This window comes from Nicotiana attenuata, unplaced genomic scaffold, assembly GCF_001879085.1.
Source record: "Nicotiana attenuata strain UT unplaced genomic scaffold, NIATTr2, whole genome shotgun sequence".
Taxonomy (NCBI): domain Eukaryota; kingdom Viridiplantae; phylum Streptophyta; class Magnoliopsida; order Solanales; family Solanaceae; genus Nicotiana; species Nicotiana attenuata.
The window spans coordinates 81,816-99,011 of NW_017673096.1; the positions used below are offsets into that span (position 1 = coordinate 81,816).

At 35.5% G+C, this 17,196-nt stretch overlaps 2 protein-coding genes across 2 annotated transcripts in view; one reads left to right on the forward strand and one right to left on the reverse strand.

Annotated features, from left to right (window-relative positions):
- Positions 1 to 675, reverse strand: part of LOC109215433 (uncharacterized protein At1g04910-like) — a 6,138-nt gene extending 5,463 nt beyond the window's left edge. The window contains exon 1 of the mRNA XM_019379498.1: positions 550 to 675. Coding sequence (XP_019235043.1) covers positions 550 to 654 — 105 coding nt within the window. The 5' untranslated portion in view covers positions 655 to 675. The remainder of the gene's footprint in view (positions 1 to 549) is intronic.
- An 11,266-nt stretch (positions 676 to 11,941) lies between these two features.
- LOC109215434 (choline monooxygenase, chloroplastic) lies at positions 11,942 to 16,736 on the forward strand. The gene is made up of 10 exons (XM_019379499.1): positions 11,942 to 12,335; positions 13,085 to 13,130; positions 13,308 to 13,443; positions 14,198 to 14,272; positions 14,373 to 14,585; positions 14,671 to 14,766; positions 14,895 to 15,016; positions 15,109 to 15,202; positions 16,321 to 16,371; positions 16,467 to 16,736. The coding sequence occupies exons 1-10, from the start codon at positions 12,017 to 12,019 to the stop codon at positions 16,602 to 16,604; spliced, it is 1,290 nt and encodes a 429-aa protein (XP_019235044.1). The 5' UTR covers positions 11,942 to 12,016; the 3' UTR covers positions 16,605 to 16,736.
- Positions 16,737 to 17,196: the final 460 nt, after the last annotated feature.

The window sequence follows — 17,196 nt, forward strand, 5'->3', positions numbered from 1 at the left end:
TTTTTTTTTTTTTTTTTTTGAAGGAAGCCTCTACCATAGTAATCTTTACTTTTTTAGAGAGGCAATGCTAACATTATAAAACCTAGTTTGCCAACTAGTTGATGCACAATTCTAACTGTTAACTGTAAAAGCAAAGGGTCATATAAAAAAGGTTCATATAGTCTAGTCAAGTTCTTGTGAAACTTATTGAAACCTCATCATCTTCTTCTTCATTCTGGTTCTAATCTTCTTGTTATTTCATTTACATTTGGATCTTTGGAACATATTAAAAATTCCAGTTTTACGAATTAAATTCTTTTTTTCTTGCTAAAAACATATATACGTTAAATAAATTCTCATTTGCAAGTATAATAAAGTTAAATTCACCTCCAACAAAGGGTTCAAGATTGGAAGATTGAAAACATGGCTTGTTTTTAATCATCTAGCTCAACTTTATAGCTGTAAAATCACTAACTAATACTAAGTATAAATGGAGAAGTTGTAAAGATAAAGGAAAGGGAAGAACACAAATCAAAGAAGAGATTAATGAAACTAGGGTTAAATTCTTACCACAACAAGTGGATCAAAATGGTCTCTTTTAACCATATTACAAAGCATCATAAGCATAGAACCTGTTAGTAAACCAGCCACCACTTGCCTTACATCTCTTGCCATTTTCTTCTCTTTACTCTTTCCCTCCACTCTCCTCTCTCTCTCTTTTTCTCTCTCCAACAAGCCATATATATAGAAGAAGATCATACCCTACCCTCTATCCCACTTTATATGACTTTTTTTTTTTTTTCTAGTCTGTTCTAAAAATATATATTTTAAACACTTTAATTTTAAACTTCTTATTTTATCCTTGTCGAGAGAATTTTACAACCATTGAAATATCATTATAGGTTTAAGATCACAAGTTCCCAGGTTATTTTAGTATATAGCAAAAGTCTTTTTTTTTATTCTTATGCAGTCAAACACCGTCATATAAAATAAAATGAGAATGTCATGTTAGCCAAACTAATGTGGTCTAGAATAATTAGAAAACCAAGAGTGCATTAAAAAGTATTTTATTCTTCAGTAAAATGGTCTGCACATACAATTTCTAAGAATCATTTCCATGCTTATTTGCATTTGCTAGATTTTATAGGGGGTAATTTAATTTGATCAAATATATAACTCTTATAATTAAAGTTTTAATCGATGTATGAAAATTTGAAACGAAACTTATTTTGGACCGAAGGTGTATATATGATGTTGTGGTGGATGGAATAATTCTTTCACCCTTAATCAAAATTTCGGTTCGAGCTCGGGGATTAAAAAAGAGAAAGTCATTTTTCCTTAAATGGACTTATGTAATTTGAACTTGAATTAGTCGAACCAGTGAATTTCCAGTGAATTTCAAAGTGAGGGAGAGTGAAGGGAAGGAAAGGACAATTGAATGCCGAAAACAGGTAGGTAGAGAATAAGGAAAAGAGAAGACCATAAATTAAGAGGGGAAAGTGACAAACTAAAGACAGCTCGCAAAATGCAATGCATGCGCTACGTATTTCTATTCTACAGATAGAGCATTGTATTCTTTTACGTAATATGAGATGAGAGAGGATCAGCACAGACCGCTACCTCTTTAAACAGAAATTGCTTCTGTCATGAATTCTTATTGATTTCTAAATGCTTTCTTCTTCTATATTTTTTTATTTATGTATTGACCATGTAGCTAGAGTCAATGAGAATATTCCAATTAATTAATAAAAAGAGCAAGACTGAATTGAAAATTGTATAAACAGTGAGATGATCATCTGCTCTAACTATCGGATTTGGCCTTAAATATTTCTTCTTCTTTTTTTTTCTAAAAATTTTGAAAATATTGTTTGGTTATAAAAAGTGACCAGTTTTTGCTCAATTTTTGAAGATGAATTTTTCAAGTTTCAAAAAGTGATTTAAGCTCATGTTTGGCCATAGAATTCGGGAGTATTTTTTAAAATTTATTTTCAAATATCTGTTTGTTTAAAGATTTTAATCTTTTTTTGGCAGATTTTGAAAGCAATATCTTCAAATCCCAACAATTGCTCTAGAATATTTTTGAAGTTTTCTAGTTTTCTACTCTAAAAACTTCAAATTCTTTTTAAGTAAAATACACGTCCAAACATAATTCAACTTTAAAAAATTCATCTCATCTTCATAAACTCATTTTTTCAAATTTCAACCAAAACTTTAGTCCAAACGCTAGCTTAGACTAGTTTTTCAAGTTTTCTACTCACAAAACTTCAACTTCTTTTCAAAGAAATATATGTCCAAATACAATTTAAACTACCGAAAATTATTTTTCATCTCTTCTTCAAAAATATTTTTTTTTTCAAGTTTCAACCAAATTATCACCAAACACTTATTGTTCTCTCTTATTTTAACTCTCTTTTCGCTTTTCTATGAATCTAGATACATAATCTTGAGTTAGTTTCTCAAATGGTTATGTCACTAAACTAATTTATATCACATTAGAATCATTGAACTTATGATTGGTAACTTAGAAAATTAATTTAATCAAAGAACCCATGAAATCTTACTATAAAGTCAGATAGATATGTCTAATCAACTAAAATGCTCAAGTGACTTTGTATGTTAGCAAGCAAAGCCAAATATTTAACCACTTAACAATCTCTAAAAAAATTCCAAATAGAGACCCAAACCTAGTTTTTACTAACCCTAAAATTGTTTTATATAGTATGTTTTATCTGTTAAACGTGCAAAAAATGAGTTCAAGTTTTTATTTGGGTAAAATTTTACGGAATATCAAGTGGTTAAATATTGAGAAATACTATATATTTATAGTCTCTCCTAAAAATAATAGCCAACAAATGTATATTTTTTGTATATATGACTCTCTCTCTCTCCCCCTCTCTCTCTATATATATATGTGTGTGTGTGAGAGTGTGAGAGAGAGAGAGAGAGAAATATATATTTTATATATTTTTTTTGCTAACGAATATAATTAATTTGGTCTAATTACCCTTAATCTTATTCGTTATTTTTATATTTTGCCCTTAAATATTGGCTCTAGTTACTGACGTGAAAAAGCCACCTTTAATTGATTTAGCATGCCTATTTGAATGGGCTTTTGGATTATATTTATTTTTTGAATAATTAAATATAATTTCAGTCATTAAAAAATGATAAAAATTTCTACAATTTAGTAAGAAATTCTTAGGGTACCTGGCTTTTAAAGAAATAAACTCCATAAATACTGGGTACTCGTATATAGATGCAGACTTTGCTCTGCCATCTGTCGATTTGTTTTATTGTGCGTACAAAAAGACATTTGTTTTTGGGCTTTTTCCTGTTTCCCATTGCTTTTTAGGTAGAAATTAAAAGTCAAGCTATCACTTGTGCCAAGTTAACAGCTGTCTAAAGGCTGACCTACAAGATTCCTTATACGGCTAAGACTTCTTGAATACAAGGTTCCAAATACCAAGTTAACAACGTAATATCATTAAATTCCACACTTTTGTCTCTTTGAATGCAATTTTTTTTTTAAATGAACGAAAATATTCCATTTGATTCAATTTATATGAGCTATCTCGATTAGGTAGAGATTTTTAAAAAGTGGAAAAAATAGAAACTTTTAAAATTTATAATTTTTAAATTAAGGAAAATTAAAAAATTAAATGTTTGAGCATTTTTTTTCAAGTATGCTAATAAGGAAGTACTATCATATAAAAGAATATATAAATGTATAAAAACTGTGTATAATGTATAATCTTGTATACCGACTAAAAAAATAGATATTGCATCTAATCGGCTATTTTTGTAACAATCCCAAAGAAGAAGTGGCCTGGAGTCAGTAACTTGGGCTTATTACTCCACATTGTAAAGTGGCTGGTCTGGGCCCAGTTATGTTTACGAAGGGAGGGGGGCTCAATCCAGAACTGTACCTCCATATTAAGATCGGATCTTTACACAAATATTCCGTCGAATTCACTGTTTACTTTTCCTAGCTGGTATATATAGATTACATATTGGTTACATATATATTATATATATATTATATTTATATTATATATTTTTAAACTATTTTTATTGTAAGCGGTTGGGTGAAGACTGCAAATGGTGAGAGATTAGAAGACACTACAAATAGACTTTGCTTGAGGAATAACGCAAACGGAAAGGAGTGTTTATAAGCCAAAATAGAGGACCAAGTAATAAGACATGCTCTGATAGACTAACTTGGCATTTTATTATTCTACAAACTGTATTTGTAAAATAATTCTGGAAAATATAAATTAACATAAACATAAATGAAAAAACAGAAACAGAATTTTAATCCGAGCCCACTGAATTCACAGTGTTTCCTTAAGGAATTTAATCCCCTCCTAGTACCCATGGTTGTGGATTATTTGCTCCCAGGATAGAACGAATTACACACTGGTGTAGTGGTACTTCAAACCCCAGTGTTTCAGCGAACACAAAGTTCGGTAGCAAATCACACTTATTTGCTTTATTTGATGTTAAAAGTATACAGAAGAAGGAGGAGAAACTCAGAAAATTGTATGGAAATTCTGAGCAGAATAGACTTATATTTATAGCCAAAGTTGGGCTGAAATCTGAAGAGGTGCAACTCTTCAGAATGGTTGTTTATGCAGAACGGCCATAGCATAAATGCCATAACATAAATGGCTATTTACTCAACAATAAAGAGGGAAAATTGAAGGGTAGTTAATTTTCTGTTACAAAAGTAGAAAACTGAAAATTGGATAACTGAATTGGATTTGATATTAATATTTATTTTAATATTAATATTTTATTATTAAACTAGATATTTAATAACATTTCTGTTAATATTTACTATTAACAAATAAATTTGGTCCAAAAATTAATCGATCGATCGATTGACCGAATCCGAAGCCGAAGCCGAAGCCGAGCCGAGCCGAGCCGAGCGAGCGAGCGACGACGATGACGACGAGGCTTGCCTTCTTCTCAACTCTTTATGAGCTAGAAAAAGAGCAATTGCTTATATACCCATCAAAAACCTTTTCCTCTTCCCATATGGGACAATCAAGGAGGGAAACTCAAATATTACTCAAATATTTCATTTTTCCCTCCATTTTCCATTCACCCCATTTTAAGCATTAATAGCTTAAAAACCCAACAATCCCCCACATGAATGGGGAATGGCTATATCACGAAAGTATGCACGAAAAACTGTGTGATTCGCAAGCAAGGATTAATTGTATCTGGATAAGTAGGTTTCCCTTTGAACTTTGTAGTGAACTTATGTCGGATATACTCGATTAATCGGTAGATTTGATATCTTTGAACCGTCGAACTTTGGTGTATACCTAAACAACCACAAGTCACACAACCAACCCTTAACCGTCTTTGGTTCTCATTGTTGTGTTCGTTTCAGCCATGAACACCGCCTGATTTCATAAGTGCGCAGAGAATTGGCGTTACAAAGTTCTCCTTGAAGCGGCTAACACTTCACACATACATAGGTGATTCCTAAACGTGTCATCCCGTAGATACACTATTTGATATACCCAGTATCAAATTTAGAAATCATTAAAAAGCCTTAATACTTTATCCTTGGTACTGAACATTGTCTCATCACGAGAATGGACCAAAAGTTTAGTTGACAATGTTGAACCGTCATTAATGACTTTGTTTGATCTCCTTGAACCTAGATCTTGGGATCACCAGTCTTCTAGGTAGAGTTACCGCCACTGTGACTTGTTCTCGGCCACAGTCCCATTCCCCTTGATGATTTCTCAACTACCTCTCTAGTTAGGCCTTTTGTAAGTGGATCTGACACATTATCACTTGAGTTTACATAGTGAATCGTGATAATTCCTCTAGAGAGTAATTGCCTAACGGTTTTATGTCTTCGTCGTATGTGACGAGATTTACCGTTATACATAACGCTCCCAGCCCTTCCAATTGCCGCTTGACTATCGCAATGTATGCACATTGGTGCGAACGGTTTGGGCCAAAATGGAATGTCTTCCAAGAAATTTCGGAGTCATTCAGCTTCTTCACCGGCTTTATCTAAGGCTATGAATTCAGCCTCCATTGTAGAGCGGGCAATACAAGTTTGTTTGGATGACTTCCAAGATATCGCTCCTCCACCAATAGTGAATACATATCCACTTGTGGACTTAGAATCAGTTGAACCGGTGATCCAATTTGCATCACAGTATCCCTCAATGACCGCAGGATATTTACTGTAGTGCAAAGCAAAGTCATGGGTATGTTCTAAATATCCCAAAACTCGTTTCATTGCCATCCAATGAGATTGACCTGGATTGCTCGTGTATCGACTCAATTTACTTATAGCACAAGCTGTATCTGGTCGTGTACAATTCATGATGTACATTAAGCATCCCAACACTCGAGCATAATCCAATTGTGATATGCTTTGGCCTTTGTTTTTTGCTAATGCAAGATTCACATCAATTGGAGTCTTTGCAACTTTAAACCCCAAGTGCTTGAACTTTTCAAGTACTGTCTTAATATAATGAGATTGTGACAATGCCAGAACTTGAGGAGTCTTATGGATCTTAATCCCCAGAATTAAATCAGCAACTCCCAAGTCTTTCATATCAAACTTGCTAGTTAGCATACGCTTAGTAGCATTTATGTTGGCAATGTCATTACTCATTATCAGCATATCATCCACATATAAGCAAACAATAACTATGTGATTTGGAACATTTTTAATGTACACACATTTATCACATTCATTTATCTTAAACCCATTTGACAACATTGTTTGGTCAAATTTCGCGTGCCATTGTTTGGGTGCTTGTTTTAGTCCGTAAAGGGACTTAACAAGTCTACAGACCTTCTTTTCTTTACCTGGAACCACAAACCCTTCAGGTTGTTCCATGTAGATTTCTTCCTCCAAATCTCCATTTAAGAAGGTCGTCTTAACGTCCATTTGATGAATTTCAAGACCATACATTGCAGTTAATGCTACTAACATCCGTATGGACGTAATTCTTGTAACTGGAGAGTATGTATCAATGTAGTCAAGACCTTCTCGTTGTCTATACACTTTGACTACAAGTCTTGCCTTAAATTTATCAATAGTGCCATCATCTTTCATTTTCCTCTTAAAGATCCATTTAGAACCCAAAGGTTTATTTCCAGGAGGAAGATCAACTAATTCTCATGTATGGTTGTTCAATATGGATTCTATTTCACTATTGACTGCCTCTTTTCAAAATAATAATTCCGAAGAAGACATGGCTTCTTTAAATGTTCGAGGCTCATTTTCCAACAAGAAAGTCACAAAATCTGGTCCAAATGAAGTAGATGTTCTTTGACATTTACTACGTCTTGGATCCTCCTGATTAAATGTACTTTCTTTTGTTTCTTCCCGAGGTCATTTAGATCCTTCACCAATCGACTCGCATTCCTTTTTATATGGATATATATTTTTAAAGAACTCAGCATTATCTGATTCTATAACCGTATTATTATGAATGTCCGGATTTTCTGATTTATGAACCAGAAATCGATATGCTTTACTATTGGTCGCATATCCTATGAAAACACATTCAACGGTTTTCGGTCCTATTTTTACCCTTTTGGGTTTAGGAACTTGCACTTTTGCCAAACACCCCCACATTTTAAAATAATTCAAGTTGGGCTTCCTTCCTTTCCATTTTTCATATGGAATGGATTGGGTTTTGCTATGGGGTACTCGATTTAGTATTCGGCTAGCCGTAAGAACGGCTTCCCCCCACAAGTTTTGTGGCAAACCAGAACTTATCAATAATGTGTTCATCATCTCCTTTAATGAACGATTCTTTCTTTCTACAATCCCATTGGATTGGGGCGTGTAAGGGGCCGTTGTTTGATGAATAATTCCATATTCTAAACATATTAGTTCAAAAGGAGATTCATATTCACCACCCCTATCACTTCTTATCATTTTGATTTTCTTATTAAGTTGCGTTTCAACTTCATTTTTGTATTGCTTGAAAGCGTCTATTTCTTCATCTTTACTATTAAGTAAGTAAACATAGCAATATCGAGTACTATCGTCAATAAAAGTTATGAAATACTTCTTTCCACCGCGAGATGGTATTGACTTCATATCGCAAATATCTGTGTGAGTTAAGTCTAAAGGATCTGAATTCCTTTCAACTGACTTATAAGGATGTTTAACATACTTAGATTCCATACATATTTGACATTTTGATTTGTCGCATTCAAATTTAGGCAATACTTCCAAATTAATTATTTTTCGCAAGGTTTTATAATTAACATGACCCAAACGTATATGCCATAATTCATTTGACTCAAGTAAGTAAGACGAAGCTGAAATTTTATTATTATTTTCAACAACCATTACATTCAGCTTGAAAAGGCCCTCAGTGAGGTAACCCTTTCCTACAAACACTTTGTTCTTACTTATTACAACCTTATCGGAAACAAAAATACATTTAAAACCATTCTTAACAAGAAGTCCAGCAGAGACTAAATTCTTCCTAATCTCGGGAACATGAAGGACATTGTTCAAAGTCACCACTTTGCCGGAAGTCATTTTGAGAAATATCTTCCCACATCCTTCAATCTTGGCCTTTGCAGCATTTCCCCATAGAAAGCGTCTCATCGGGTCCAACAGGAGCATAAGTAGCAAAAGCTTCTCTAACAGCACAAACATGGCGAGTGGCTCCAGAATCAATCCACCACTCTTTAGGATTGCCCACCAAGTTGCATTCGGAAAGCATGGCTCACAAGTCATCAACATCATCATGCTTTTCAACCATGTTTGCTTGACCCTTCTTCTTGTCTTTCTTCGGAGCACGACATTCCGTAGATTTGTGTCCGGCTTTTCCACAGTTGTAGCAATTTCCACTGATCCGCCTCTTGCTTGGGTTGTATTTCGGTCCAGAAGCCTTCTTCCTCTTTTTGTTCTCTTCAACAATATTTGCTCCCATTATTGTTGAGTTTCCACGGCCTCTCTTGTCAGCAGCTTTATTTTTCTCTTCGATTCTCAACCGAACAATGAGATCTTCAAGGGACATCTCCTTGCGTTTGTGTTTCAAATAATTTTTGAAGTCCTTCCACAACGGAGGCAACTTCTCAATTATCGCTGCTACTTGGAATGCCTCATTGATGACAAGACCTTCAATGAAAATTTTGTTAGTAAACATAATAAAATTAATACTACCAACACTAGTATTAATTCTACTTATTCCTTCAGCAAGGAGATCGTGAATAATCACTTGCAATTCCTGGACTTGGATAATAATAGACTTGCTATGTACCATTTTGTAGTCCAAAAACTTTGAAGCAACGAACTTCTTCAACCCGGCATCTTCAGTTTTGTATTTCTTTTCAAGCGCAATCCACAGTTCTTTTGACGTTTCCACGCCACCGTAGACGTTATACAAAGTATCCTCCAGCCCGCTTAGAATATAATTCTTGCACGAAAAATCTGAATGCTTCCACGCCTCAATCACGAGAAAGCGTTCAGTCTCTGGAGTTTCATCGAACAGCACAGGAACATCTTCCTTGATGAACTTCTGGAGACTTAGAGTAGTCAAGTAGAAGAACATCTTTTGCTGCCAGCGCTTGAAATCAATCCCGGAAAATTTTCCGGGTTTCTCCGCCGGTGCCAATGCTGTCGGTGTTGTTCGGCTCGTTGAGGCATTGGCAGTTACCATCGGAACAACTTGGTTTCCGTTGTCATTCATCATTTCTGTAAAAGAATGACACAAACGTTAACATCACGTAGATTTTAATCTCCAATAGAGTACAAAACCACAAAGGTTTTTACTCTCCAGAAACAGTGAGTATAACACAAATACAGAAAATATATATTAAATTCCTTAAGCTTATTAGTAAACTGTATTTGTAAAATAATTCTGGAAAATATAAATTAACATAAATAGAAACAGAATTTTAATCCGAGCCCACTGAATTCACAGTGTTTCCTTAAGGAATTTAATCCCCTCCTAGTACCCAAGGTTGTGGATTATTTTCTCCCAGGTTAGAACGAATTACACACTGGTGTAGTGGTACTTCAAACCCCAGTGTTTTAGCGAACACAAAGTTCGGTAGCAAATCACACTTACTATTGCTTTGTTTGATGTTAAAAGTATGCAGAAGAAGGAGGAGAAACTCAGAAAATCGTATGAAAATTCTGAGCAGAATAGACTTGTATTTATAGCCAAAGCTGGGCTGAAATCTGAAGAGGTGCAACTCTTCACAATGACAGTTTATGCAAAACGGCCATAGCATAAATGACATAACATAAATGGCTGTTTACTCAACAATAAAGAGGGAAAATTGAAGGGTAGTTAATTTTCTGTTACAAAAACAGAAAGCTAAAAATTGGATAACTGAATTGGATTTAATATTAATATTTATTTTAATATTAATATTTTGTTATTAAACCAAATATTTAATAAAATTTCTGTTCATATTTACTATTAACAAATAAATTTGATCCAAAAATTAATCAATCGATCATTTGACCAAATCCGAATCCGAAGCCGAACCGAGCGAGTGAGCGACGCCGACGACGACGGCGCGAGGCTTGCCTTCTTCTCTACTCTTTATGAGCTAGAAGAAGAGCAATTGCTTATATATCCATCAAAAACCTTTTCCTCTTCCCATATGGGACAATCAAGGAGGAAAACTCAAATATTACTCAAATATTTTATTTTTCCCTCCATTTCCCGTTCACCCCAGTTTAAGCATTAATAGCTTAAAACCCAACAAGTTTGCCGCATGTCCCACACACCACTCGTGTCACCACTACTCATCCAGGCCTCATAGCCAGCAACTTCTCCCCCAACCCCCGAGCTTTGTCCTTAGTCAAGACTCCCCACCTGATCTTCGATCGACCCCACACAATCCTTTTTTTCCTCTTCCTCGTGATCTTTAAGTGCATCACGAAGAGCTTATACTGCGTCATGAGGCTCTTACTCAGGATAACCTTGCAATCAGTGTAGAGACTTCTATCACTCTTTCCGAGAAATAGATAGTCAATCTAGGTCTTGGCCACCGTGCTTTGGAAGGTAACCAGATGCTCATCCCTCTTCTGAAAGCTAGAGTTCTCTATCACCAAATCAAAAGTTGTGGTGAAATCCAACAGTGAAATCCCTCCTTCGCTTCTCTCCCTAAAATCGAAGCCTCCATGCACCTCGTCATAACCCCCAACAGTCGTCCCGGTATGGTCATTGAAATACCCTCCTATGAATATCTTCTCGAAGGGCGGAAAATCATGCACAACCTCATCTAGACTCTCACAAAATGCCTTTTAACCTCTTCATTCTAGCCCACTTGAGGTGCGTAAGCGCTAATAACGTTTAAAGCAAGCCCTTCAACAACTATCTTAACAACCATCAGCCTATCATTCACATGTCTAACCTTTGCCACTAACTCCCTCAGTTCTCTGTCCACCAAGATACCTACTCTATTTTACCCTCACACCTCCTGAATACCAATGTTTAAACTCGTCCACGTCCTGTTCCTTAGTCCCCACCCACCTAATCTCCAGGACACAACTATATTGACCTTCCTCTTCTAAAGAATCTTCGCCGGCTCTATGAACTTCTCTGTCAAAGTTCCTATATTCCAAGACCCAATTCTCAGCCTAAAGACACCCTTGTTCCTCTTACACCCTTGCCCCTGCTTCGCCCCGCCTTCTGCCGCCCCCCTCCTACCCAAGGACGGGTGTAATATGGAATAAAAATATGTATATGTAGTAATATGGAGATTAAATTATTTAAAAACAAAAATTACCCTTAGAATAATCAAATCTTGTATTATAATAATTTATTTCCTTATTAATTACTGCATAACAATTCATTTATTATTATCATCTCATTACAATTCCTCCATTTTTTAATCACTAAATAAAAAACGATGAAACATGGATGGAAGTGGTGGAAGCAATAATGAGCTAAATCATGTTACTGTTTGGCCGGCCAAAAAGAGAAATAATACTAGTAATAATCTAATCCCAAACATAAAAATACCCAAAAGTAGGCAAGAAAATAAAGTGATAGTCTCCTTCTTCTATCCCATGGCAGTGCTACAGAAGTTGAGTTCCTTTAATCACTTCTCCAGACAACAACATCAGTTCAAGAAACCCAAATTATGTTGTCCTTTAAAGATTCAGATATTCAGTTGTCCTATAAAACACAGAATATATCATCCTTCATTTCAAGTCTCATCTTCGCTAATTAACACTAATTACTCAAACCACCATGATTATAATCAAGAATTTGACCCCAAAATCCCTGTTGAAGAAGCTGTGACTCCACCCAGTTCTTGGTATACTGACCCTTCTTTTTATAATCATGAACTCAATCAAGTCTTCTTCAAAGGATGGCAAGCTGTTGGTATAACTTCTTTCCACCTTTTTTGACTATCCATACTACTATAATAATAACCAGAAAAGACGATCATAGTTGAATTTTTGTTTAAAAATTAATCTTTTGGATTGTTTTTATTCTTTCTCTGGATTTTCCTGGTTCCTTTTTTTAATTTTTGGTCTGCTTTAATTTAGAAATTTAGTAGCTTGTAATTGGATTTATTAGCTATATTGTCTTAAACTTTGTTGGGGAGAGAGGTCAGAGGAGTGATACCAGTTATTAGTTTATTACCCCTCAATCTTGGCAGCTGTTTTCACTTTTTGATATTAATCTTTGCCTTTATTATGACTAAAGCTTGGATGTTTTAGAGCTCTCTTTGTGTGTGTGTGTGTGTGTGTGTGTGTTTCATGTATAAGTGTATTTTAGTGGTGGCAATAGACAAGATTCCAGTGGAACTTTGTTGAAGTAATTTGCCAATACTGTTAGAGGAGCTTTTTTGAGGCATAATTGGTGTTCACAAAGTGTAGCTTGCAACGGTCAATACGAGCTCAACTTGCATACTATGCTATAGCCTAGAGGCACCGGTAAAAACCTGATCATGGTGAACAAAGCTTTGGTAATTGTATTGACTACTTGACCAGTAAAAAGAGTATGTAATGCAGGTTCTTGTTTATTTATCTAGTACAAGTATGGCTTACCAATTCTTGGTAAGACAATATTAAGTGATTCTGCTTTCCGAATGTGAATTTTTGCTGCAATTCTTTTGCGAATTTCAGGGTACACCGAACAGATCAAAGAGCCTAGGCAATATTTCACTGGGAGGTACTGTTATTCCATAAGTTTCATTAGATTACAACATTGATATTTGTGAGTTGCAAGTGATTCATATCCAAAGCTTTCATCTAAATGCAAGAGAAAACGAGCTCTCGGTCTGGTTATTCTTGAGATGAACTTATATGCTTATCTTTTTTGTTCGAGTAGCTAATAGTTGAAATACAGATTGGGCAATGTCGAGTATGTTGTATGTCGAGATGATGGTGGAAAAATACATGCTTTTCACAATGTGTGCCGGCATCATGCCTCTCTTCTTGCCTCTGGAAGTGGGAAAAACACTTGCTTTGTTTGCCCATACCATGTAAGTTTCTAATTGCTCAGTTTTCTTGATACTTTTGATCGGCTTTCAGTTTTCCTTGTCTCAATACATAATATGATTTGAAGACTCACTTCACCATTGGTGTTTTCTTGATCGCGTCATCACTTCTTGTTCCTACAAGTGTGATTACATGTTGAGTTAGTGCTAACCATTAGAGTAAAGGAGTTCATTTAAGCAAATATCTGTTTGTTTGCACACATTCTAAGTTCCTGTATTACCAGCATAGATGGGTTCATTTACCATTTAATATTTCAGCAAGCAAGACTAGGAGTTTCTGACTTTGCAATATTTATTAAATCAGGTCGTTTGTGTATCAAGCTTGCATTTGAAATTAGGCACTACAGGGGAAAACCTATTACAAAAGTTAATTATTAGAGTATATGAGTTCATTGACTGTTGCCTTGTCATATTAATTAGCAGAAACTTCTATGATTTTTTTAAATTAGGTGTCATGGTCAATATATGAACTGAATGAAGTAGAATCATTGTTGAAAACTCAAACGGTTTTGTTATTTCATTTTGGTTTCTTTTGTTTATTCCTCCTTTAGTTTGTGATCAATGGTATCGAGTTAAATTCAAAAGTATGTTGTTGCTTCTGATCGATGTAGTATGTTTTCTTGTTTATGTTATGTACTTAGCTATTAGCTTCGTACATGCATGCAATAATATTATTCTGAACATAGCAGAGGAAGAGTACCATCCAATATATTTCATTTAACAATTCTTCCTATTGCAGGGGTGGACATATGGATTGGACGGAGCGCTTCTTAAGGCAACTAGAATAACAGGAATCAAGAACTTCAAAGTGAACGTATTAAACATATATATTGAAATAACCACATTGTCAATTAATGGTCAAACTTAAATGTGGGGGTGATTTGGTCTTTTGTGTTTTTCTATATGAAGGATAGGAGATGGGACTAGTTCCAATGAAAGTAGCTGTATGGGGACCGTTCATACTTCTCAATTTTGAAAATGGAGTTTTGTCTGAACAAGAATCTGATTTTGACTTGGTTGGAAACGAATGGCTGGGTACTTCATCCCAAATCTTGGCAGATGGTGGAGTCGATTCTTCATTAAGTTTTTTATGTAGACGCGAATACACCATTGAGTGTAACTGGAAGGTCAGTTCTAACATTAGAGTTAGATCAGTTCATTGGTCCATAATAAATCGGTCCTTTCCTAATTTACCAGTGTGTTCTGTTGTAGGTGTTCTGTGACAACTACTTGGATGGCGGTTATCATGTACCATATGCTCATAAAGGTCTTGCTTCTGGTCTGACGCTTGACTCGTATTCTACCACGGTACGCTCAACACTATTTTCTAACTTTGAGTTGTATTCATTCTTAATTTTCCTCTGAATCCAATTTCCATGGCTACTATTTAAGTGGATGTCTGCTGTTGTTGCATGTAACTATTAATAACGAAGCAGATACTTGAGAAAGTCAGCATCCAACGATGTGAAACTGGTAGTGCAGAAAAGGGCCAAGAATTTGATCGACTTGGATCAGAAGCTTTATATGCATTCGTGTATCCAAACTTCATGATCAACAGGTTGGTGCTTCATATATAGATTAACTGGCTTGTTTCGCTTCAACTTTTTCATGACTTGTAATTCTTTTAAAACTAATATATGGAGCGCATAGGTATGGTCCTTGGATGGACACGAACCTCGTACTGCCTCAAGGACCTCGGAAATGTCTCGTGATATTTGACTACTTTCTTGATGCATCTCTCAAGGTAAATGTAAATTCATTCTACGTAACGTGTTTTTAATTTTTATATGCATCTCTCGCACCGCTCTTCATCAGTTCTCTCCTAAGTAATCTGGAGGCACTGAATTGTTTAACTTCCTTGGTTAATTTTCACACTGGTGGTGATAAAATTGTTGTGCTCAACAAGATTAAATCATGAAATTGCTAAGTTAAATTTAGATGTTAGGAGAGAAAAAGCTATCTATCAAGGAGATGATCAGGAAATACATTTCCTGTTATGCCTTCCTTTTGGGATCAAAACTTGACATCTGGTACAAGACTGATTTAGTCTATCATGTGCTAGATTTTGGATTGGGGGCCAATTTCTTTTAGGAGGCCTAACTGTTACAATTTCTAATTTGGTGGATCTTAGACTGCATTGTAGGCCATTTTCCGTATCAATGTGTGGTTATCTATAGCTCAACTGTAAGGATTTTTGTTCATTTACGTCTAGCTATGCCTTTATTAAGCGTGAAGGGGAGCCTTGCGTAACTGGTAAAGTTGCTGCCGTGCGACCAGGTGGTCACGGGTTTGAGCCGTGGAAACAGTTTCTTGTAGAAATGCAGGGCAAGGCTGCATACAATAGACTCTTGTGGTCTGACCCTTCTCGGAACCCCGCGTATAGCAGGAGCTTAGTGCACCGGGCTACCCTTTTTATGCCTTTATTAAGCCTGAAGATCCTCCACTACTGAAATGCCATTTTCTCTTCATGATCTTTTTGGGTACCGGGGGGAGGGGGGTGGGGAGGAAGCCAGGGGAAGGAGTTTTGGCTGCTCAGAGGTTAGTATGAAGTGGATTTTGCAATTGTAAGGAGAAGCCAAGATCGTCTGTTGGTGGCGTGGTATTTGAACCAAAAAGAAACACATCTCTAACATATCCAATTAAGATCAAAGCTTGAAGTGAATCCTTATGGAGACTTCCTATATAGTTATTTTCTTATATGTATCTTCATTGTGTTCCATATGTTACTGGTGTAAGGAGTACTTTTACATGATAGAAAAGGAAAGGAATCATAAATCAAAATGATGGTGTGTCCAAGTCTTTGTTTTCTTACTTAAAGATCAATTTATTACTTCCAGCAATTGATTCTTTATTTGTTCACAGGGTGACAAGAGTTTTATCGCACAGAGTCTCCAAGATAGTGAGACAGTGCAGGTATAGTAAAAACATGCAAAATATTCCGATCAACTTTGTTACTGGCGTGCACACTCGCAAGTGTTGGTTCTGATTTTGCTGACTACAATTTGCAGATGGAGGATATAAAATTATGTGAAGCTGTACAAAGAGGCCTAGAATCACCCGCATACAGCTCTGGCCGGTATGCACCACAAGTCGAGAAAGCTATGCATCATTTTCACTGTCTTCTATACGAAAATCTTTGTAATTGATGTATTTCTTTGTGCTTACTATATGTGAGATTTCCAGAAAATTATCCTCAATGTTTTCTGCCGGTAGCAACAACTATCTGTACTAGAAAATTATATTATTTGCAGCGTTCGTTGTACCATGTATGGCTTTAATATTGTTCTAAATCACAAGGTATAACGGATCTTATTCGAATTTAGTTGCTCTATCGAAAAAAGAAAAGCCGCAAGTACCACTAGGGTCTTGGTAGACAACCCAAGATTTAAATGTGAACCAGAAATACACAAAATTGGGCTTACTGTTTCGTTGTTTCCATAAATAATGTTAAATGATTTTTTGAGGCGCCTTTGCTCCTAACCCTATTCGGAGCAAAGGTTATCACTTTTTGTTACCAAGTCTCAGAATTCCATAAAGGTTATCACTAAAATACAACGGACTTCCCGTATGTATGCACAAATATGATGATATTTCATGTAGTGTTAGGTCTACTGTTTATAGGAAAATCTCAAACTTTGTTCAAGTTGCTAACTCGGCCAGTTATTTTATAAAATTTGTACCATACCTATTTTTCGGTTATTTTTATTATGTATAACAAAAATTAGACTTTGCGAAACC

Coding starts and splice junctions, on each gene's coding strand:
- LOC109215434 (XM_019379499.1), top strand. CDS start 12,017: ATGGCAGTGCTACAGAAGTTGAGTTCCTTTAATCACTTCTCCAGACAA. Junction 14,586..14,670: donor CCATTGAGTGTAACTGGAAG/GTCAGTTCTAAC, acceptor GTTCTGTTGTAG/GTGTTCTGTGACAACTACTT. Junction 15,017..15,108: donor CCAAACTTCATGATCAACAG/GTTGGTGCTTCA, acceptor TGGAGCGCATAG/GTATGGTCCTTGGATGGACA.